This window comes from Thunnus maccoyii, chromosome 17 (assembly GCF_910596095.1).
Source record: "Thunnus maccoyii chromosome 17, fThuMac1.1, whole genome shotgun sequence".
Taxonomy (NCBI): Eukaryota; Metazoa; Chordata; class Actinopteri; order Scombriformes; family Scombridae; genus Thunnus; species Thunnus maccoyii.
Genome location: NC_056549.1, coordinates 4,030,145 through 4,053,255, shown reverse-complemented (window position 1 = coordinate 4,053,255; position 23,111 = coordinate 4,030,145). Strand labels below are relative to the sequence as shown.

Genomic DNA, 23,111 nt, shown 5'->3' with positions numbered 1-23,111 from the left:
TTGTCTTTTTAGGAAACAAAACACAGACAGATGAAGACACGGTGAGTTTAAAACTGAATTATCAAATGCTTATACACTTATGACTTTGCACACTAGTGTTTATGATAGTCGTTTATAATTAACTGTGGTTTACAGTAATACACCTCGCTCGCTGACTTACGATCATGCTTTAAAGGATACAGCTGTCGATTTTCTATATTTTTCTTATTGTCAACAAATCTCATGTTCAGAGACGAACCAACAATGAAGTGATCTACTAACAAGTATATCAAATATATCTTATTCCTCTGTGCTGTAGACCTCCATTGTTGTCCAAAAACTATTAAAAACATGTAAATGAGCCCCACCGCTGCACTGGGTGACATGTTCCTTCACCATGAAGAGTTTATTTAGAAACGGCTCCAAACACTAATAACAGTGATCACGTTTTCAGTCTCTGGAGAGTAGTTCTGTTTACGGCAGATGCCACTGAGCATGTGCAGGTTCTGTTTACAGAGCTTCACTAGCTTGTTGTGCTACATATCACAAGATCTTGATTCTGTACTACACTGTACATCTTTTGTATAAGTGTTGTGATATGTAGCACAACAAGTAACAACAACCATACAGAACTACTCTCCGGACACTGAAAACCTGATCACTTAGAGCCATTTCTAAACAAAGTACCATGACCAAACTCTTCATGGTGAAGGAACATGTCACCCAGTGCAGCAGTGTGGCTCATTTACATGTTTTTAATAGTTTTTGGACAACAACAGAGGTCTATGACACAGAGGAATAAGATATATCAGGCTATGATACACACACAACACTTGTTAGTAGATCAGTTCATTGTTGGTTTGGCTCTGCACATGAGATTTGTTGACAATAAGAAAAATATAGAAAATTGCCAGCCTTATCCTTTAACTTTTAAATCAGGTCTATAATGTTATAGTATACTTTTTGTACACCTGCCAGCCAATCAGAAGCAAGTACTTCCTTTAGAAATTGAAACTTTTCTGTTTTTGTCCAGAAGCTGACTGTAAACCCTGCAGTGAGTCAATCTGCTCCAGAAACCAGTCAGGACATGGTGAGATCACACATTACACACTGCACGAAGCTACACTCACTGTTATGTTCCCTTGTTCTTTACTGTATAAGACATGCAGCGACTGTTGAGTTTAATTTTCTTGTGCAAGAGAGAAGAAAAGGGAAGTAAGATGATGCAGCTGATTACACCAGATTAGCTAGAATAGAAGAGTGTGAAGCAGGAAGTCATGAGTGTTGCATGTTGGTTGTCATGGAGAAAAAAACACACATGCTCAGAAAGCTATTAATAAACTTGAAAGCATTCAGAGATCAGACAAGACAAAATCAAGTCATGAAAGTGAGTCAGTATATCAGTGTATCCACATGTTACTGAGCAGCCATCATGTTGTCTTCACTGTGTAGGCTGATCCTGAAGATGGTGTTTCCTACGCCTCCGTCAGCTACACCAAGAAGACCAACAGTGAAGCCCGGGTAAGCTGTGTTTGGGTATACATGGTGCTGTTACTGAAAGAAGAAAAAACAAGTTATTTTAAAGGATATTGCTGGCAATTTTCTATATTTTTATTATTTTCAACAAATCTCATGTGCAAAGTCAAACCAACAATGAATTGATCTCTGTGCTGTAGACGTCTGCTGTTGTCCAAAAACTATTAAAAACATATAAATGAGTCACACCGTTGTACTGGGTGACATGTTCCTTCATCACAAAGAGTTTTGGCACATTAGTTTGTGTAAAAACAGCACTAAAACACTAATAATAGTGATATTAGTAGTTCGATGTGAGGCAGATGCCACTGAGCATGTGCAGGAACATGAGTCTGTTTAAAGTGCTTCTCTGGCTTGTTTTACTACATATCACTCTTGACTTTATACAACATTGGAATAAAGAACTTTAGTAATATGTAGCACAACAAGCTAGCAAAGCTCTGTAAACAGAACTGCATTCCTGTATATGCTCAGTAGCGTCTCCGTTACAAGGAACCACTCACTCAAGACTGAAAATGTGATCACTGTTATTAGTCTTTGGAGCCGTTTCTAAACAAACTAATGTGAACAAACTCTTTATAATGAAGGAACATGTCAGCCAGTGCAGCGGTGTGGCTCACTGACATGTTTTTAATAGTTTTTGGACAACAACGGAGGTCTATGGCACAGAGGAATAAGATAATATCAGGCTTTAGATACACATACAATACTTGTTAGTAGATCAGTTCATTGTTTTTTTTATCTTTGTACATGAGATTTGTTGACAATAAAACAAATATAGAACATACAATATAGAAAATCGCCAGCCATATCCTTGAAGTACTGTACTGTGGTCCTAAACCAGCAAGCAAGATTTATGACATTTGTAATAAACGTTTATATTCCACAAAAGATGAATCGTGATGTTTTGTTGGTGACCATCTCACCTTTACTCCAGCGCCACCATCAGACCATCATGCCATCTACACACACAAGATATTTCATCATCTAATTAGCAGATAAAGGCTGAAACATGGTGAACATGTCAGTTCTTAGATGGCAGTAAAGTCAGGATATTCTAAACTTTTGTCAGGTTATGTTGTGTCACATGTTGAGTATATGTACTGTATGTTGTGTATGAAATGTGTTGTGGTTTTTTTTTGTTTGTTTCTCAGGTTCGGGTTGAAGGTGATGGTGATGGTGAAGGTGATGCAGTGACCTACAGCACTGTGAAAGCTTCCTCTGCTTCTGCTGGAGCCTCCGCAGATCCCAACAACGTCTACGCTACCATCGAAAATCCCAACAAATAGTAGACCACGGTGTTCATATCATTACTTTTATGATAGTTCACATTTTAATTGTAAATTTTTACTTGTATAATTATATCACCTGTCTTTCGTGGTAGTGGTATTTTTCTCTTTACCTTCTATTTTTTGACTGTTTTGCACAACAACAACAACAAAGCAAATTCCTTGTATAAAGCTATTTGGCATTAAACCTGTTTCTGCTTCTGATTAGTTAAAGCTCTATGATGAGAAAACCTGTTTTTATTTGTTGAATCAAAGCCAATTACTCTTTACTATTCCTTTTCTGGAGCTTCTGTTGATCCAAGTAACCTTTACTCTACCAACAAACCAACCTACAGTGCCTGAGCACCATTTTACTGGCTTTAGATATTCACTGCTGTTTCAGAATAAATATTTGAATCTTCACCAATCTTTACCAGTCGACTAAATCCACACTGAGCAGATCTTTGAATCTTCATCAACCGGGCAAATCCTCAAAGATCTGATCCTGCATAAAGAGGTTATGTTTGTTAAGGCAACATAATTGATAAAATAATTTAGTTGTATATGAATGAAATTTTGAATACTTTTTTGATTCCTGCAGAGAAACTGTGTAAAGACAAGTTTTTTGGACAAAAATTATATAAATAAATAAACAAATATGACAACAAGAGAAGTGACTAGTTATGTTTATTTTTATGATCATTTCCAGGATGTATTGTTGTTAAAAGGTTTTTTGTCCAGAAGGGGGTGCCGTAGATTAAATAGTAAAAAGTTTAAGTAATAACCCAACATTTATAAATAATCATAATATAGGATACATTTTGGTTGATGAACTTGCAGTCCAGAACTTTATTGTGCTCATTGATGGATTTACCACTGTTATTATTAATGACATGGTATTTATATTCGTTTTCATCAATGCTTGGAATAATCATTTGTGTGATATAGTATTTATATGTTTTTTCCCACAAAAAAGTTCAATTACCTTATTAAAATCCTTAAAATGACATCTACTCCTTGTCCCTCATTGAAAAATCCCAAATCTACGAATATGCACATACTTTATATTTCAAAAGTTGAACTGTTGGACACAAGATGTCTCCTCCTTCACTGTAAAGTCCATTCTCAGTGTTTGTGCATTGCAGGTTTCAAGTTAACACATCACACCTGTGTAAACTTAACTTAAGTTGCATACTGGACCGTGATTGGCTCCAAACTAGTTGTGATGTCACAAATCGTGCTCGTACTGCAGGTACACAACTTAAACTCAGACTGAAGATGAGCTCAGAGAAACTTTCCTCTTTCAGCAGATGAACATGAAAACAAACTCTGCACATACATCAAACATCCAACTGAGGGAACAAGAAGAAGAAGAAGAACTGAGTGAGCTCTTCTCTATCCTACATGCTCATTCCAACTTCTCAATATTTTTGTCAGGCTGCTGTAACATCTGACCTTTGACCCTCTAATATTGCTCATTAAATAATTTAGACTAAGTGAAGCTGTACTCACTGAAGCTGTGGCGAAGCTTGGAGCACTAAACACAATGTACAGCTGAGGCTGATGGGGATGTCATTAGTTTGGCAGCTATATACAATATTATATTTATCCTATTTATTATATCCATATTATATCCATATAGGCTATATGTTTTTTTATACTGATCCATGTTAGTTTGATGACAAAACCGACGCGGTTTTGCTCCGTCCTCTGCACAGCGCCCTATTCTACCGGGAGGGGGTCAGAAGCGGAGCGTCTTCACTGTGGGGAAGCCTTCCGCTGTTTAAAGTCAGTTGCACTCCTACTACAGTAATTACAGCAGCCCAGTCGAAGCTGATAAAGTCCCTTAAGGCTACCGTAATTACTGCAGTAGCAGGACAACTAAACTGCCCAATTTTGTTAACTTGCTCAGCTTTCGTTGATTTGGTAATTTTCCTTGATTTTTGTGCTTCTTCTATGGTTAAGTAGGCTACGTAGTTAAATGGTTTCTTTAGTCATCTGTTTTAATTGCGTTTATTGTTGATATACGACCAGGAGTCTGCATAGGGTATTTTATTTTGAAAATTGACCGGATGCTCAATGCTGTTTTTGTGTCTCACTTCCTGCCCAGCTCGATCTGCTCTGTGCTGCTTGACGCGGCTTCCGTAAAAAAATGACGAGGCACCTGTCTGTAGCGCAGATAGAGCCGCTTCTGAAACTGTGCACCGTGTCATACTCTGGTGGGCGAGGAGTTTGACTGACTTCTGAGTTCATGTTTGGTGTCTAACATCCCCAGGAAGTTTTTAATAAGCTGTATTTTAGTGTCTTGACAGTTCAACTTCCAACTTCCTCAGTCCGCCTCCTCCAACCGACAACCAAACCAAGTCTAATATGAATGAAAACTGTTACAGACCTTGTTAAATCTACTGACTTCCTTCTGTTGTATTTGTAAAGATGGATAGCTCATCCAGGTCTCTGGAAATTACATTTGTACTGAGAATTACCTCTAAAAATGCAAATACTATCACTGTGCACAGGAAGTGACAGAGCAATGTGACTCGATTTCAAAAGAATTATATGAATAGAGCTTGTGGTTATAGATGAGAAGTACTCTGACACTGAGACACCACAATGTAAAGGAGGAGTGTTGTGCTTGTGGTTGGTGGGTTAAGAGAGACGTGAATGTCTCTCTTTACCCTGTATGAACAGTCAATAATGCGTTTAGAAAGTTGGATTTGATGCTTTATTTGTGCTTTAGTGCAATGTTCCAATAATCTCCCCTGACAACAATTAAATCAAAGAACAAAGGCAAGAAAATGGTCATTTTATTTAACATATTTCTTTCTGGAAACAATCCCTCAAGCTCAGAGATCTGTTGACTATAATTTAAGCAACATATTTAGAAATCTACTCTATGTGATGATTCTAACTGTGTAGAACTATTCTGTTGTGTCAGTTGTTTCATTTATGCTTTGTATTTTAATATATAACATGGCTTGCAAACAGCTACATAAGCCAAATGAGGTGAATTCATCATCCATTTCAGCACCACGGACAGCAACACTACCAACCTCCTTATCAACAAGCGCATGAACTTCCTCTCAGTTGACATGATCCAAGTGTGCTGCAGGAAGGCGTCTGATCCCTGGTGAGGAGCTATAATTCACCTGGTGGAAAGCAGCAGTAGGAGGATGATGAGGGTCTGTAACCCCCTCCTCCTACATTGTCAGAGAAATGCCAAAAAATACCTTTTAAGCAGTTTCATTTTTCGTGACAACATAAATTAACTTGTGATCTTGAGATAATGGCATTAAAAAAATTATTGCAAGCACGACTGTTCTTGTCTTACATAAGAACTTTATCATGCAAACTTGGCCATCAACACTTCCCTCTCTGTTCTTAGAAAAAGATATTTAGCTGCAATGAGGAACAAACAATTCTTAGACAACTAAAATATCACCATTTCAAGCAGTTTCATTTTATTATACTTAATGAAGAAGGAGAGCGGGGTGGAGAGAGGGAATAAGAACCAATATATGACAGATTTGAACCCATAACTTTAAGAGCCACCTGAAGGCTTCTTGTGTTTGATCTAAATAGTTGAGCTATCCATGTGAGGGAGACATGGAGAGGAGAAGACAGGAAGGAACAAATGAGAATGAGCTCCACCCATGATAAATCGCGAGGAATCAGCCTTTTGCTTTAGTGTGATAACAACATAAATTAACTTGTGATCTCGAGATAATGGCATTAAAAAAATTAAACTTGTCAATTGCTGCCAGTTAATTACTGTAAAATTCACAGTAGATTTTTTACAGTGTACTGTCACCTTTTTGTCTTGCAACATATACTGTAGAGCCTTATCATTACACCCCTAAACAACAAGTACATGAATATGATCACATATTACAGTGAAAGACGCAGAACTGCTGGGAAGAAGACAGAAAAGCAACAACACTGAGCAACCAAATCTTTTTATATGAATGATTGACAGGTGTTAGTAACATGTGACCCTTATATAACTCCTTATATACCTGCCTGAGCTACTGTAAGTATCTACTCTGTATATATAAAAGTTAAATTGAGAGAGTGACCACAAAATCTCCAGGGATTAATTTTTTGAAGTTTGACATGAATCCAAATAGCAACAGTTTTTCTTACGTGTTAATAAAGTGTTTGTTCCCAAGAGCCTTATAAGGCTAACTTGGTCATCATTAGAGGGTAAAACCTCCAGAGTTTGGCTGATGTTGTACCCACATTCACATCAAAAATTAGTTCAGAAAAATATGCTGCAATGAGGAACAAACAAATTCTCAAACAACTAAAATATCACCATATATGTTTTTTCTAGCAGTAACTTCATCATGCACTGTGTCATATTCCGGTGGGCGAGGAGTTTGACTCACTTCTGTGTTCATGTGTGGTGTCTAAGATCCCCAGGGAGTTTTTAATAAGCTGTATTTTAACACCTTAACAGTTTAACTTCCAACTACCTCAGTCCTCCTCCTCTAATATGAATGAAAACTGTAACAGACCTTGTTAAATCTACTGACTTCCTTCTGTTGTATTTAGATTGGATATCTAAACAATTGGATAGCTCATCTAGGTCTCTGGAAATTACATTTGTACTGAGAATTACCTCTAAAAATGCTAATACTATCACTGTGCAGAAGAATGAGAGCCAATTTCAAAAGAATCATATTAATAGAGCTCTTATATGAACAGAGCTTGTGGTTATAGATGGGAAGTACTTTGACACTGAGACATCACAATGTAAAGGAGGAGTGTTGTGGTTGTGGTCGATGGGTTAAGAGAGACGTCACTGTCAACGCCAGCTCTCAGCTCATACTACATTATGTTTTTTGCTGTGAGTGATGTTTAATCATGACTGAGGGAGGAGTTTAATAGATATTTAGAGAGATGAGTAATTGATAATTGACATAAATTTATCAACTTTAAGAAGGGAAATAACATTCCAGTCACTATAAGGAAGTGACACTTTACTAATAAAAGTAGGGAGATGCTGGGTCTCTCTTTTAAAGAAGCACTAGTTGAGAAACGTTGACCATTCAATGCGTCAGAACAACAAGATGGATGAATTCAGATGGATTAAAATATCTTTATTTCTGATTCTCGTGCTTCACTTCAGAGGTAAGGACAGATTTTATATATATTTCAATAAAAGGAACATTGCATACTTAAAGTAGAGTAGAGTTTAGTGGATAAAACACATTTATGAATGTCTTGTATTTCAATTTATCCTCACATTAACTGTGAATATAACAGTCATGTCCCTATTTAGGTTAATTTTTCATATTTCTCTTTCATCTTCTCAACAGCAGTAACAGGACAAGCTTCTTACACCACTGTCAGAGATGGAGATGAAGTTACTTTGTCTTGTGAAAATGTGATAAATGATCAGGACAAATGTGACAGTACTACCTGGCTCTTTGTTGGTTCAGGAAGCACAGCAGCAGTAGCGCTGATTGAACTTGGGCAGATTGATGAAAATGCCAAAGCTAAATCAGACAGACTGAGTGTTACAGCGGACTGTTCTCTGGTTATAAAGAAGGTCACAGTTGAGGATGTTGGTGATTACACCTGCAGACAGTTCGACAAATCAGGACGACAACAAGGTCAAGACTCTCGGGTTTTACTGTCTGTTGTTACCAGTGAGTATTTACATCATAATGTTTTCAGTTCTGTCTTGTTAGAACAATATACTGAAACATTACAATAATTATGATTACAGTGATGAAGTTAATCTGACTCTTGTTGTCTTTCTCTCACAATATCTCCATCTTCACCAGTGACTGAACATAGGGACACCAGTAGGATCAGCTTGTACTGCTCTTTGTTGACATATGGAGAGTGCCGACACACAGTCAAGTGGCTGTATGACGGTCAGGATGTGGATAAACAATATGTACGAACATCACAGTCTCACTGTTTCGCCGCTGTGACATTGAAGACGTTGCATCACAAGTCCAACTATTATGAGTTATTTAAGTGTAAAGTGACAGACAAAAGCAGAGGAGAAGTGCAGCAGTTTACCTACAGCCCTCCATCATCAGGTGAGTGTATGATGAGCTGTAAAATCATTTCATCCTCATGTCAAAAATATTAAACTACATTTGTTTATTTGATGGATTTTTCAAGTTTTCAGATGACATCATTCTTTCTCATTTAGTTACTACAGATTGTAAACGTGAGGTATTTTCTCATGTTACAGTTTGTTGACAGCTGCAGAATTACTAGATTTACTAGAATTGGGCAAGACTGAAGATGCATGTTTAAAGCACTACATGTCAGCTAGCAGTGTTTGCAGATTCAGATCCTTGTTGTGTAATTCTTCTGGTCTTAAAGTGGCTATAATCTATGTTTTTACAGTAACCATGTTTAAGCTGATAGTGTGTAATGTGTTGCAGCTCCCCTCGGCTTTACAGAGCTTTATAGTGAGTTTCAGCTCATTGTTTAGCTTTCCGGCTGCAACTTTACTGTTTTGGTTCACTCTCAGTGCTCTCATAGCGTTGTTCAGCAGCAGCAGGCAGTTGTTTTCATAGAAAAAGCTCTTAAAACCAAGTCCCCAGGATATGCGTTGGCCTTTGAAGCCAATTTGACATAGTGGCCAGACTGTGTAATTACAGCTTCTGGGTCCAACAGGGGCCCAAAAAGCATTTTTCCCCACATATAATCATGGGAAAAGGAGACATTAGTGCGCTTGTTCTATGGGCCAAGAAGGGTCTATCTGCAGACTCGCAGTATCTACACGACACACACCCCTGACCCCTAACCCTAACCCTATCCATCTCACTGCTCATGCCTAAACCCAACCAAGCGAGTGTGTCATGTAGTAAAGTGGGTGTGTCGTTTAGATACTGCGAGTCCACAGATAGACCTACTTGTATTGGACCACAACACAGAAGATCATGCGGAAGCTGTGCGGAATATCCGGGTAATTTTATACCCGGAAGTCGAACTTTTTTGGCTTCATGCACCATTGAGCAGCTTTCATAGGAATAAACAGGGCCCGGCCTCCCGAGCTGTATCCATTCTCTTAATACATCCATGCTAAAAAGCCACTGTACACAACCTGCTCAGCACCAAACTGCAAACAGACACAGTTAGCTGTAGACTACCTGGTGAACATAGTGGAGCATTTAGCAGCTAAAGAGCCAGATATTTCCCTCAGGAGTTGGTAGAGAGTAAAAACAGAACTAAAAAAGAATGAATATCGGACTTAGATTCACCAGAAACACAACTCCAAATGAATGATGATGTTGCTCTGTAACTGCTGGATGTGGAAATGAGCAACTGTTTGCTGACAAGTTCATTGTTCATGTCAGTGTTGTGTTCACTACTTGTTTCTGTTGCCCCCAAGTGGCCAAAAAACATACATGTTACAGATCACAACAAGTGATGTTTGCTGTATTTTTTGGATTATATATATAAAGTAAACTTTTCATCAGTTCAAATTTCAAAATGAAAAAAATACAAACATTTCAACAACAGTGTAAATACTGTATATCTAAGCATGAATTGCTTGATATATAGGAATGATCCTGATGATCAAATGAAACTTACAAATTCTGATTCATTTATGTTATGTTACTCTTTTATTTCCACAGCAAACACAAACATGCTCCTTAAAATGTTTTAAATTTGCCAAAAACTGTTAAATGTATATTGGAAAGGGAAAAAAAAGGTTTCTGCTCTTCTATAACTAAAACTTTCTTCAGTGACACATTTCTATATTCCACAGTTCGTACAGATTTTTCTGCTCTGAGCTACGCCACGTTGGTGATGCATGTGGCTGAACTCCTCCTCATCATCATTGTGATTACTATTCTTCTCTTCAGAGCTCGAGGTGAGAAAATGTACACACAAGTTTATTAAGTCTGATTGAAACAAACTGTAAGTTTAGAACTGAAATGTTACTCTGTGATTTGTTTTGCAGGGAACCAGAGACCACCTGATGACAACACTGTGAGTTGATGTGTAAAATCAATTAATAAAGTCCATGTTACTGTAATGCAGGACTGTGAATGTCTCACTGTTTGTGTTTGTGCAGGTTTTAAACTCAGGAAGAAGTCGAACAGTGAAGCGTTTTGGTCCAGCAGCCAGTCAGGTAAATATCTGATCAGACAGTAACTGATGGTGCGTTCAGGGTCTGCTGAGTCTGTCAAATGTAAAAACTTTTAAGACAACAGATAGCTGGGAGGAAAATCTGGTTGTGTGGGTGATATAACTAAATGTAAGGGACTGCTGAGCATCCCAGTTCAACATTTATTTGTTCCATTTTTACTCTGAATCTCATGTGTGATGTGTTGTTTTTCTGTTTTTCACAGGTCCATTATGATGAAGATGAAGATGATGTTACGGTGAAATATGAAAACTTTTGAGACCATTCAGCTTCTGTCAGACTCCACAGCTGAAAACAAACAGCTTCCACATTAAGATCAACTAACGAAAAGAATAAAACAAATTAAATTATTATTTTATCACAATGTTAATCATCTAGATAATATAGAATATAGAATCATAACAACATTTAGAGTGTTTTCTTAGTTACTTAAAATTGGCCTCCAGTTTAACAATTTATAATCTAATCTTAAGATTTTACTCATTGATTTGTGTACACAAGAAATAAATATATTTTATTTATAGCATTACTGTAAACATGTTAGTAGTCCAGTGTATTTTTGTAAACTTTGTAGTGTGACTGAATGAGCTTTCAGCCTCAACAGAGTCTCTTTATCATAACTGAGAATTATATAATCTGGAAATATAAACTGCTTGATAATCACCTAAACTATGCTGTATTTTGTAAAACAGTATCATGGCTTCACTGTAAAAGGTGAAATTTCTTTGCAATAAATGTTTATATAAATTTTAGAAAAAAAAGTCTTCTCTTGAATTCTTTCTTAAGCCCACATTGTTGTAATTTTGAAAGAAGGCAAGTTGTGATAATGTTTTGTTTTTGGGTCGCTGGATATCTCATCCAGGTCTCTGGAAATTACATTTGTACTGAGAATTACCTCTAAAAATGCAAATACTATCACTGTGCAGAAGAATGACTTCCTTCTGTTTTATTTACTGCTAAAACTTTGCATCAGCTCACATCAGTGTTTCTAATGTTACAAGCTGCAAAGTAAGAATGCAAGTTGTGATAATGTTTTTACCTCTAAAAATGCAAATACTATCACTGTGCACAGAAAGTGAGAAAAGAATGACACCTATTTCAAAAGAATTATATGAACAGAGCTTGTGGTTATAGATGAGACCGAGACACCACAATGTAAAGGAGGAGTGTTGTGGTTGTGGTGGGTGGGTTAAGAGAGATGTTCACTGTCAACGCCAGCTCTCAGCTCATACTATATTAGGTTTTTTGCTGTGAGTGATGTTTAATCATGACTGAGGGAGGAGTTTAATAGATATTTAGAGAGATGAGTAATTGATAACTGTCATAAATTCTTCAACTGAAAGAAGGGAAAAACATTCCCTAGTAAGAGGAAGTAGATGCTGGGTCTCTCTTTTAAAGAAACACTAGTTCAGCAACTTTGACCGTTCAATGTATCAGAACAACAAGATGGTTGAATTCAGATGGATTAAAATATCTTTATTTCTGATTCTGGTGCTTCAGTTTAGAGTTAAGGATAAATATAATACTTTAGTTACTACCCTCTTGTATTTAACACAGAGAGTTTAGTGGATAATACATATTTATTATTAATGATTGGACAGCAGAAAACTACCTACAGCTCAATGCTGATAAGACAGAGGTCCTGGTTTTCGCCCCAGAAAAGGCTGCCCCAGGATTATAAAAATTATTGGGCCTCTTTCCTCCACTGCCCAATCCAGCCTGTGCAATTTAAGGGTAATATTTGATCAGTCCTCGTCATTTGACACCCATGTAAAGCAGCTTACCAGGTCTTGCTTTTTCCACTTGAGAAATATTAGTAAACTGACATCTATAGTCTCATCAGTTGAACTAGAAATTATTATACATGCTTTCATTTCTTCTCGCAATGACTACTGCAACGCACTATTTACCTCACTTAGTATGTCTTCTGTCGATCGTCTGCAGACAATCCAATAAGCTGCTGCAAGACTACTGACCAGGTCAAATAGACGGTCTCATATTACACCCATATTGAAAACTCTTCATTGGCTTCCTGTTGCTTTTAGGATTCAGTTCAAAATTCTCACCCTTACTTACAAAGCTCTGCACGGTCAGGCTCCTACCTATATTGCTGATCTACTACACCCATACATATCTGCTCGCTCTCTTAGGTCAAACATGCAAAATTTTCTCTCTGTTCCATGCACCCGCTTCAAGACTCGTGGCGATCGAGCTTTTGAGGCCGTGGCACCTGAGCTGTGGAACGCTCTGCCTACACCCTTAAGGTCTGCTGACTCTGCATATTCATTTAAAAAGCAGCTTAAAACATACCTTTTTAGACAGGCATTTGAGAGCTTCCTGTAAGTAGTTGACATTTTATATCTCCATGTTTTACTGTGTATTTTTTATTATTACAGATTGTTGATTTCTCTTTATTTCTATGTGGCATCATGCTCATGTAAAGCACTTTGTGATGATTGTCTGTGAAAAGCACTATATAAATAAATTTTACTTGCTTTTTTTTACTTACTTACATTTATGAATGTCTTGTGTTTAAACTTATCCTCACATTAACTGTGAATCTAACAGTCATGTCCTTCTTTAGGTTAATTTTTAATATTTCTCTTTCATCTTCTCAACAGCAGTAACAGGACAAGATTCTTACATCACTGTCAGAGATGGAGATGAAGTCACTTTGCCTTGTAAAAATGTGATAAATGATCAGGACAAATGTGACCGCACTACCTGGATATACAGTAGAGAAGAAAACTCACCAGTAGTAGAGCTGATTAGACTTGGGCAGATTGGTGAAAATGCCAAAGCTAAATCAGACAGACTGAGTGTTACAGTGAACTGTTCTCTGGTTATAAAGAAGGTCACAGTTGAGGATGTTGGTCGTTACAGCTGCAGACAGTTCGACAGATCAGGACAACGACAAGATCGAGATGCTAAAGTTTATCTGTCTGTTATTAACAGTGAGTATTTACATCATTTTTTCAAGTTTTCAGCTCAAACTGTCTTGTTAGAACAATGTACTGAAACTTTACAGTGATTATAATTATAGTTATGAAGTTAATTTTACTATTGTTGTCTTTTTTCTCACAATATCTCCGCAATTAATGAATATAAGCATGATGATAAGGTGATATTATCCAGCTCTGTGTTGAAACATGAACACTGTTAAGACACAGTGGAGTGGCTGTATGACGGTAACAGGGAGGATTTCACAAACCTGCAGACATCAAGAGATTCCTGCAGAGCCACTGTGAAATTTACAGCTTCTAATCTTAATCAGAAGTCACATTATTCTGAGTTATTTAAGTGTAAATTGACTGAACGTAACAGCGGGACACTGCTGTATGAACAGTCAGTGATGCACATAGAAAGTTGGATTTGATGCTTTATTTGTGCTTTAGTTCAATGTTCCAATAACTTCCTCTAACAACAATCAAATCAAAGAACATAGACAATAAGATGTTTATTTTAATTAATATATTTCTTTCTGGAAACAATCCCTCAAGCTCAGAGATCTGTTGACTATAATTTAAGCAACATATTTAGAAATCTACTCTATGTGATGACTCTAACTGTGTAGAACTATTCTGTTGTGTCAGTTGTTTCATTTATGCTTTGTATTTTAATATATAACATGGCTTGCAAACAGCTACATAAGCCAAATGAGGTGAATTCATCATCCATTTCAGCACCACGGACAGCAACACTACCAACCTCCTTATCAACAAGCTCCTGAACTTCCTCTCAGTTGACATGATCCAAGTGTGCTGCAGGAAGGCGTCTGATCCCTGGTGAGGAGTTTTAACTCACCTGGTGGAAAGCAGCAGTAGGAGGATGATGAGTGTCTGTAACCCCCTTCTCCTACATTGTAAGAGAAATGCCAAAAAATACCTTTTAAGCAGTTTCATTTTTTGTGATAACAACATAAATTAACTTGTGATCTCGAGATAATGGCATTAAAAAAATTATTGCAAGCACGACTGTTCTTGTCTTATGTAAGAACTTTATCATACGAACTTGGTCATCATCAAACACTTCCCTCTCTGTTCTTAGAAAAAGATATTTAGCTGCAATGAGGAACAAACAATTCTTAGACAACTAAAATATCACCATATATGTTTTTTCTAACAGTAACTTCATCATGCACTGCATCATATTCTGGTGGGCGAGGAGTTTGACTCATTTCTGAGTTCATGTGTGGTGTCTAACATCCCCAGGAAGTTTTTAATAAGCTGTATTTTAGTCTCTTGACAGTTTAACTTCCAACTTCCTCAGTCTTCCTCCTCCAACCGACAACCAAACCAAGTCTAATATGAATGAAAACTGTAAAAGACCTTGTTAAATCTACTGACTTCCTTCTGTTGTATTTGTAAAGATGGATAGCTCATCCAGGTCTCTGGAAATTACATTTGTACTGAGAATTACCTCTAAAAATGCAAATACTATCACTGTGCACAGGAAGTGAGAGAGCAATGTGAGCACATTTCAAAAGAATTATATGAACAGAGCTTGTGGTTATAGATGAGAAGTACTTTGACACTGAGACACCACAATGTAAAGGGGGAGTGTTGTGGTTGTGGTCGATGGGTTAAGAGAGACATCACTGTCAACGCCAGTTCTCAGCTCATACTATATTAGGTTTTTTGCTGTGAATGATGTTTAATCATGACTGAGGGAGGGGTTTAATAGATATTTAGAGAGATGAGTAATTGATAACTGTCATAAATTCTTCACCTGAAAGAAGGGAAAAACATTCCAGTCACTATAAGGAAGTGACACTTTACTAGTAAGAGGAAGTAGATGCTGTGTCTCTCTTTTAAAGAAGCACTAGTTGAGAAACTTTGACCGTTCAGTGCATCAGAACAACGAGATGGATGAATTCAGATGGATTAAAATATCTTTATTTCTGATTCTGGTGCTTCAGTTTAGAGGTAAGGATACATATTATACTTCAGTTACTACCCTCTTGTATTTAACACATATATACATATCTATTAATGTCTTGTATTTAAATTTATCCTCACATTAACTTTGAGGATAACAGTCATGTCCTTATTTCAGTTAATTTTTTTATTTCTCTCTCATCTTCTCAACAGCAGTAACAGGACAAGATTCTTACATCACTGTCAGAGATGGAGATGAAGTCACTTTGCCTTGTAAAAATGTGATAAATGATCAGGACAAATGTGACCGCACTATCTGGACATACAGTAGAGAAGAAAACTCACCAGTAGTAGAGCTGATTAGACTTGGGCAGATTGGTGAAAATGTCAAAGCTAAATCAGACAGACTGAGTGTTACAGTGAACTGTTCTCTGGTTATAAAGAAGGTCACAGTTGATGATTTTGGTCGTTACAGCTGCAGACAGTTCAACAGATCAGGACGACAACAAGGTCAAGATGCTAAAGTTTATCTGTCTGTTATTAACAGTGAGTATTTACATCATTTTTTCAAGTTTTCAGCTCAAACTGTCTTCTTAGAACAATGTACTGAAACATTACAATGATTATGATCACAGTCAATTTTACTCTTGTTGTCTTTTTCTCACAATATCTCCGCAGTTAATGAATATAAGGATGATGATAAGGTGACATTAACCTGCTCTGTGTTGAAATATGAATACTGTCAAGACACAGTGGAGTGGCTGTATGACGGTAACAGGGAGGATTTCACAAACCTGCAGACATCAAGAGATTCCTGCAGAGCCACTGTGAAATTTACAGCTTCTAATCTTAATCAGAAGTCACATTATTCTGAGTTATTTAAGTGTAAAGTGAGTGAAAGTAAAGGAGGGATACTGCTGTTTAACTTCACCCCTCAGTCCTCATCTGAGAAACACGGTAAGTTTGTTTATTTGGTGGATTTAAAGTTACTGTAGATGAGGCTGTATCCTTAGTCGTATTCCTCCAACCTAACAACAAAAACAATTTCTGTTAATCTTTATATTTCTCTCTCATCTTCTCGACAGGACAAGATTCTTACATCACTGTCAGAGATGGAGATGAAGTCACTTTGTCTTGTGAAAATGTGATGACTAATCAGGATAAATGTGACAGTACTACCTGGCTCTTTGTTGGTTCAGGAAGCACAGCAACAGTAGCGCTGATTAAACTTGGGCAGATTGGTGAAGAAGCCAAAGCTAAATCAGACAGACTGAATGTTACAGCGAACTGTTCTCTGGTTATAAAGAAGGTCACAGTTGAGGATGTTGGTCGTTACAGCTGCAGACAGTTCAAATCAGGACAACAACAAGGTCAATACTCTGAGGTTGATCTGTCTGTTGTTACCAGTGAGTATTTACATCATAATGTTTTCAGTTCAAACTGTCTTGTTAGAACAATATACTGAAACATTACAATAATTATGATTACAGTGATGAAGTTAATCTGACTCTTGTTGTCTTTCTCTCACAATATCTCCATCTTCACCAGTGACTGAACATAAGGACACCAGTACGATCATCTTGTACTGCTCTTTGTTGACATATGGAGAGTGCCGACACACAGTCAAGTGGCTGTATGACAGTCAGGATGTGGATAAACAATATGTACGAACATCACAGTCTCACTGTTTCGCCGCTGTGACATTTAAGACGTCGCATCACAAGTCCAACTATTATGAGTTATTCAAGTGTAAAGTGACAGACAAAAGCAGAGGAGAAGTGCAGCAGTTTACCTACAGCCCTCCATCATCAGGTGAGTTATGATGAGCTGTAAAATCATTTCATCCTCATGTCAAAAATATTAAACTACATTTGTTTATTTGATGGATTTTTAAAGTTTTCAGATGACATCATTCTTTCTCATTTAGTTACTACAGATTGTAAACGTGAGGTATTTTCTCATGTTACAGTTTGTTGACAGCTGCAGAATTAATAGATTTACTAGAATTGGGCAAGACTGAAGATGCATGTTTAAAGCACTACATGTCAGCTAGCAGTGTTTGCAGATTCAGATCCTTGTTGTGTAATTCTTCTGGTCTTAAAGTGGCTATAATCTATGTTTTTACAGTAACCATGTATAAGCTGACCGTGTGTAATGTGTTGGTTGTGACTCGTAGTGATGAACCTACAGAAAATTATCAGTGACTCTGCAGCTCCCCTTGGCTTTACGGAGCTTTATAGTGAGTTTCAGCTCATTGTTTAGCTTTCCGAATGCAACTTTACTGTTTTGGTTCACTCTCAGCGCTGTCATGGTGTCATTTTCGGCCTCAGCAGGCAGCTGTTTTCATAGAAAATTCTCTTAAAACCGAGCCCCCTGGAAGTGCGTCGGGCTTTGAAGCCATTTTGACATAGTGGCCAAACCGTGTAATTACATCTTCTGGGTCCAACAGGCGCCCAAAAAGAATTTTTCCCCACATAAAATTGGCACAAAAGTAAGGAAATTTGTGTTTGGTAGATTATTTTTTTGTTGTAACGAAAAAACTCAGTTAATACAGGTTTAACATACATGTTACAGATCACAACAAGAGATATTTGCTGTGTTTTTTGGATTATATATAAAGTAAACATTTCATCAGTTCAAATTTCAAAATGAAAAAAAAAATACAAACATTTCAACAACAGTGTAAATACTGTATATCTAAGCATGAATTGCTTGATATATAGGGATGATCCTGATGATCAAATAAAACTTACAAATTCTGATTCATTTATGTTATATGACACATATGATACTTGTTCAACTCTTTTATTTCCACAGCAAACACAAACATGCTCCTTAAAATGTTTTAAATTTGCCAAAAACTGTTGAATGTATATTGGAAAGGGAAAAAAAAGGTTTCTGCTCATTTCTTCTAAAACTAAAACTCTTCAGTGACACATTTTTTTGTCGCACAGTTCGTACAGATTGTTCTGCTCTGAGCTACATAATGTTGGTGATGCGTGTGGCTGAACTCCTCCTCATCACTGTGATTACTGTTCTATTCTTTAGAGCTCGAGGTGAGAAAATGTACACACACATTTCTTAAGTCTGATTAAAACAAACTGTAAGTTTAGAACTGAAATGTTACTCTGTGATTTGTTTTGCAGGGAACCAGAGACCACCTGATGACAAAATTGTGAGTTGATGTGTAAAATCAATTAATAAAGTCCATGTTACTGTAATGCAGGACTGTGAATGTCTCACTGTTTGTGTTTGTGCAGGTTTTAATCCCAGGAAGAAGTCGAACAGTGAAGCGTTTTGGTCCAGCAGCCAGTCAGGTAAATATCTGATCAGACAGTAGCTGATGGTGCGTTCAGGGTCTGCTGAGTCTGTCAAATGTAAAAACTTTTAAGACAACAGTCAGCTGGGAGGAAAATCTGGTTGTGTGGGTGATATAACTAAATGTAAGGGACTGCTGAGCATCCCAGTTCAACATTTATTTGTTCCATTTTTACTCTGAATCTCATGTGTGATGTGTTGTTTTTCTGTTTTTCACAGGTCCATTATGATGAAGATGAAGATGATGTTACGGTGAAATATGAAAACTTTTGAGACCATTCAGCTTCTGTCAGACTCCACAGCTGAAAACAAACAGCTTCCACATTAAGATCAACTAACGAAAAGAATAAAACAAATTAAAAATTATTTCATCACTATGTTAATCATCTAGATAATAAAGAATATAGAATCATAACATCATTTAGAGTGTTTTCTTAGTTACTTAAAATTGCCTCCAGTTTAACAATTTATAATCTATTTAAGATTTTACTCATTGATTCGTGTACACAAGAAATAAATATATTTTATTTATAGCATTACTGTAAACATGTTAGTCGTCCAGTGTATTTTTTTAAACTTTGTAGTGTGACTGAATGAGCTTTCAGCCTCAACAGAGTCTCTTTATCATAACTGAGAATTATATAATCTGGAAATATAAACTGCTTGATAATCACCTAAACTATGCTGTATTTTGTAAAACAGTATCATGGCTTCACTGTAAAATGTGAAAATTCTTTGCAATAAATGTTTATATAAATTTTAGAAAAAAAAGTCTTCTCTTGAATTCTTTCTTAAGCCCACACTGTTGTAATTTTGAAAGAAGGCAAGTTGTGATAATGTTTTGTTTTTGGGTTGCTGGATATCTCATCCAGGTCTCTGGAAATTACATTTGTACTGAGAATTACCTCTAAAAATGCAAATACTATCACTGTGCAGAAGAATGAGAGCCGATTTCAAAAGAATTATATGAACAGAGCTTGTGGTTATAGATGAGAAGTACTTTCACACTGAGACACCACAATGTAAAGGGAGAGTGTTGTGGTTGCGGTTGGTGGGTTAAGAGAGACGTTGAACTGTGACTGAGGGAGGAGTTTAATCCGTCCAGTCAGAGGAGCAGATTTTCTCCACATCATCCGACAAGCTGAGAACTAAAAAAAGCACATCAGTGGCTTTTATCTCCACACTGAACTACACCTGACTCTTTGGCTGTTTCAATATCTATAAGATATGTAGAGAGATGAGAATAGGAGGCTGTGTCTATGTAAATTCGTCAACTGAAAGAAGGGAAAAACATTCCAGTCACTATAAGGAAGTGACACTAGTAAGAGGAAGTAGATGCTGTGTCTCTCTTTTAAAGAAGCGCTAGTTGAGAAACTTCAACCGTTCAGTGCGTCAGAACAACAAGATGGTTGAATTCAGATGGATTAAAATATCTTTATTTCTGATTCTGGTGCTTCAGTTTAGAGGTAAGGATAAATATTATACTTTAGTTACCACCCTCTTGTATTTAACACAGAGAGTTTAGTGGATAATACATATTTATGAATGTCTTGTATTTAAACTTATCCTCACATTAACTGTGAAGATAACAGTCATGTCCTTCTTTAGGTTAATTTTTCATATTTCTCTCTCATCTTCTCAACAGCAGTAACAGGACAAGATTCTTACATCACTGTCAGAGATGGAGATGAAGTCACTTTGCCTTGTAAAAATGTGATAAATGATCAGGACAAATGTGACGGCACTACCTGGACATACAGTAGAGAAGAAAACTCAAGAGTAGTAGAGCTGATTAGACTTGGGCAGATTGGTGAAAATGCCAAAGCTAAATCAGACAGACTGAGTGTTACAGCAAACTGTTCTCTGGTTATAAAGAAGGTCACACTTGATGATTTTGGTCGTTACAGCTGCAGACAGTTCGACAGATCAGGACAACAACAAGGTCAAGATGCTAAAGTTTATCTGTCTGTTATTAACAGTGAGTATTTACATCATTCTTTCATGTTTTCAGCTCAAACTGTCTTCTTAGAACAATGTACTGAAACACTACAATGATTATAATTACAGTTATGAAGTTAATTTTACTCTTGTTGTCTTTTTCTCACAATATCTCCCCAGTTTATGAACATCAGGATGATGATAAGGTGACATTAACCTGCTCTGTGTTGAAATATGAACACTGTCAAGACACAGTGGAGTGGCTGTATGACGGTAATAGTGATGATTTCACAAACCTGGGGAAAAGTTCTTGCGGAGCCGCTGTGACATTTACAGCTTCTAATCTTAATCAGACGTCACATTATTCTGAGTTATTTAAGTGTAAAGTGACTGAACGTAACGGCGGGACACTGCTGTGTAACGTCACCCCTCAGTCCTCATGTGAGAAACACAGTAAGTTTTTTTTATATGATGGATTTGAAGTTATAAGATGACATCATTGTTGCTCAATTACTACAGATGGTATAAAATGAGATATTTTCTCATCTTTTTTGTGTTTTCTTATTTAATTCCATGTTCAGCTATATCAACAGGAAACATGGGAGGGACAAGGGAGGAAAACAAAACGTCTGCACACAATGATGATCCAACAAAACTACCTGGTAGAGACTTAATGAGATATTTTATCATCTTTTGTTGTGTTTTGTTATTTAATGTCATATTCAGCTAAATCAGCTAAATCTTGTACTCAGAATATTAAAGTTAAACCCTAAAATTTTCAGGGAAGAAATTAGTTTTCCATATGAGTCCAAAGAGCATTTGTTTTTCAAGTGTTTGTTCCCAAGAGCCTTATAAAGCTAACGCAGTCATCATTACAGAGTAAAACCTCCAGAGTTCTGCTGACGTTGAACCCACATTCACCCCAAAACACTTCCCTCTTAGTTCTTAGAAAAATATATTGAGCTACAATGAGGAACCAACAATTCTCAAAACACTAAAATGTCGACATCACCATGAAGTTTTCAGCTGTATCTTATCGCCTTAACAGCTGCATAACTGCATTTACAACTCAACGTCCTCAGTCGTCCTCCTTCAACCTAACAACCAAACCAATTACTGTTAATCTTTATACTTTTCTATTTATACAAATGAATGATAATGTTGCTCCGTAACTGCTGGATGTGGAAATGAGCAACTGTTTGCTAACAAGTTCAATGTTCATGTCAGTGTTGTGTTCACTTGTTTCTGTTGCCCCTAAGTAGCCAAAAAACTCAGTTAATACATGTTTAACATACATGTTACAGATCACAACAAGTGATATTTCCTGTGTTTATTGGATTATATATAAATTAAACATTTACAAAATATTTTTCATCAGTTCAAATTTCATAAAGGAAAAAATCCAAACATTTCAACAACAGAATGAATACTGTACATCTAAGCATGAATTTCATCCTGATGAGTGAATGAAACTTGCCAATTCTGATTCATTTATGTTATATGACACATATGATACTTGTTCAACTCTTTTATTTCCACAGCAAACACAAACATGCTCCTTAAAATGTTTTAAATTTGCCAAAAACTGTTAAATGTATATTGGAAAGGAAAAAAAAGGTTCCTACTCTTTTCTTCTAAAACTAAAACTCTTCAGTGACACATTTCTATTTTCCACAGTTTGTACAGATTGTTCTGCTCTGAGCTACATAATGTTGGTGATGCGTGTGGCTGAACTCCTCCTCATCACTGTGATTACTGTTCTTCTCTTCAGAGCTCGAGGTGAGAAAATGCACACACACATTTCTTAAGTCTGATTAAAACAAAGTGTAAGTTTAGAACTGAAATGTTACTCTGTGATTTGTTTTCCAGGGAACCAGAGACCACCTGATGACAATATTGTGAGTTGAAAATAACAACTGAACTGATGTATAAAAAGACAAATGTGTACATTAAGAGACTGTAAGTCAGTGCAGGACTGTGAATGTCTCACTGTTTGTGTTTGTGCAGGATTTAAACTCAGTAAGAAGCCAAACAGCGAAGCGTTCTGGTCCAGCAGCCAGTCAGGTAAATATC

At 36.8% G+C, this 23,111-nt stretch overlaps 1 protein-coding gene and 1 long non-coding RNA gene across 2 annotated transcripts in view; both read left to right on the top strand.

Annotated features, from left to right (window-relative positions):
• Nucleotides 1–23,111, top strand: part of LOC121882140 — a 35,157-nt gene that overhangs the window by 11,204 nt on the left and 842 nt on the right. Inside the window, exons 3-7 of the mRNA XM_042390173.1 lie at nt 21,219–21,491; nt 21,620–21,700; nt 22,716–22,817; nt 22,908–22,936; nt 23,046–23,102. Of these exons, the coding sequence (XP_042246107.1) occupies nt 21,219–21,491; nt 21,620–21,700; nt 22,716–22,817; nt 22,908–22,936; nt 23,046–23,102 (542 nt within the window). The remainder of the gene's footprint in view (nt 1–21,218; nt 21,492–21,619; nt 21,701–22,715; nt 22,818–22,907; nt 22,937–23,045; nt 23,103–23,111) is intronic.
• LOC121882184 lies at nt 8,753–10,889 on the top strand. The gene is made up of 4 exons (XR_006092037.1): nt 8,753–8,836; nt 10,525–10,629; nt 10,720–10,748; nt 10,834–10,889. It is a non-coding gene; the product is annotated as an uncharacterized LOC121882184 (long non-coding RNA).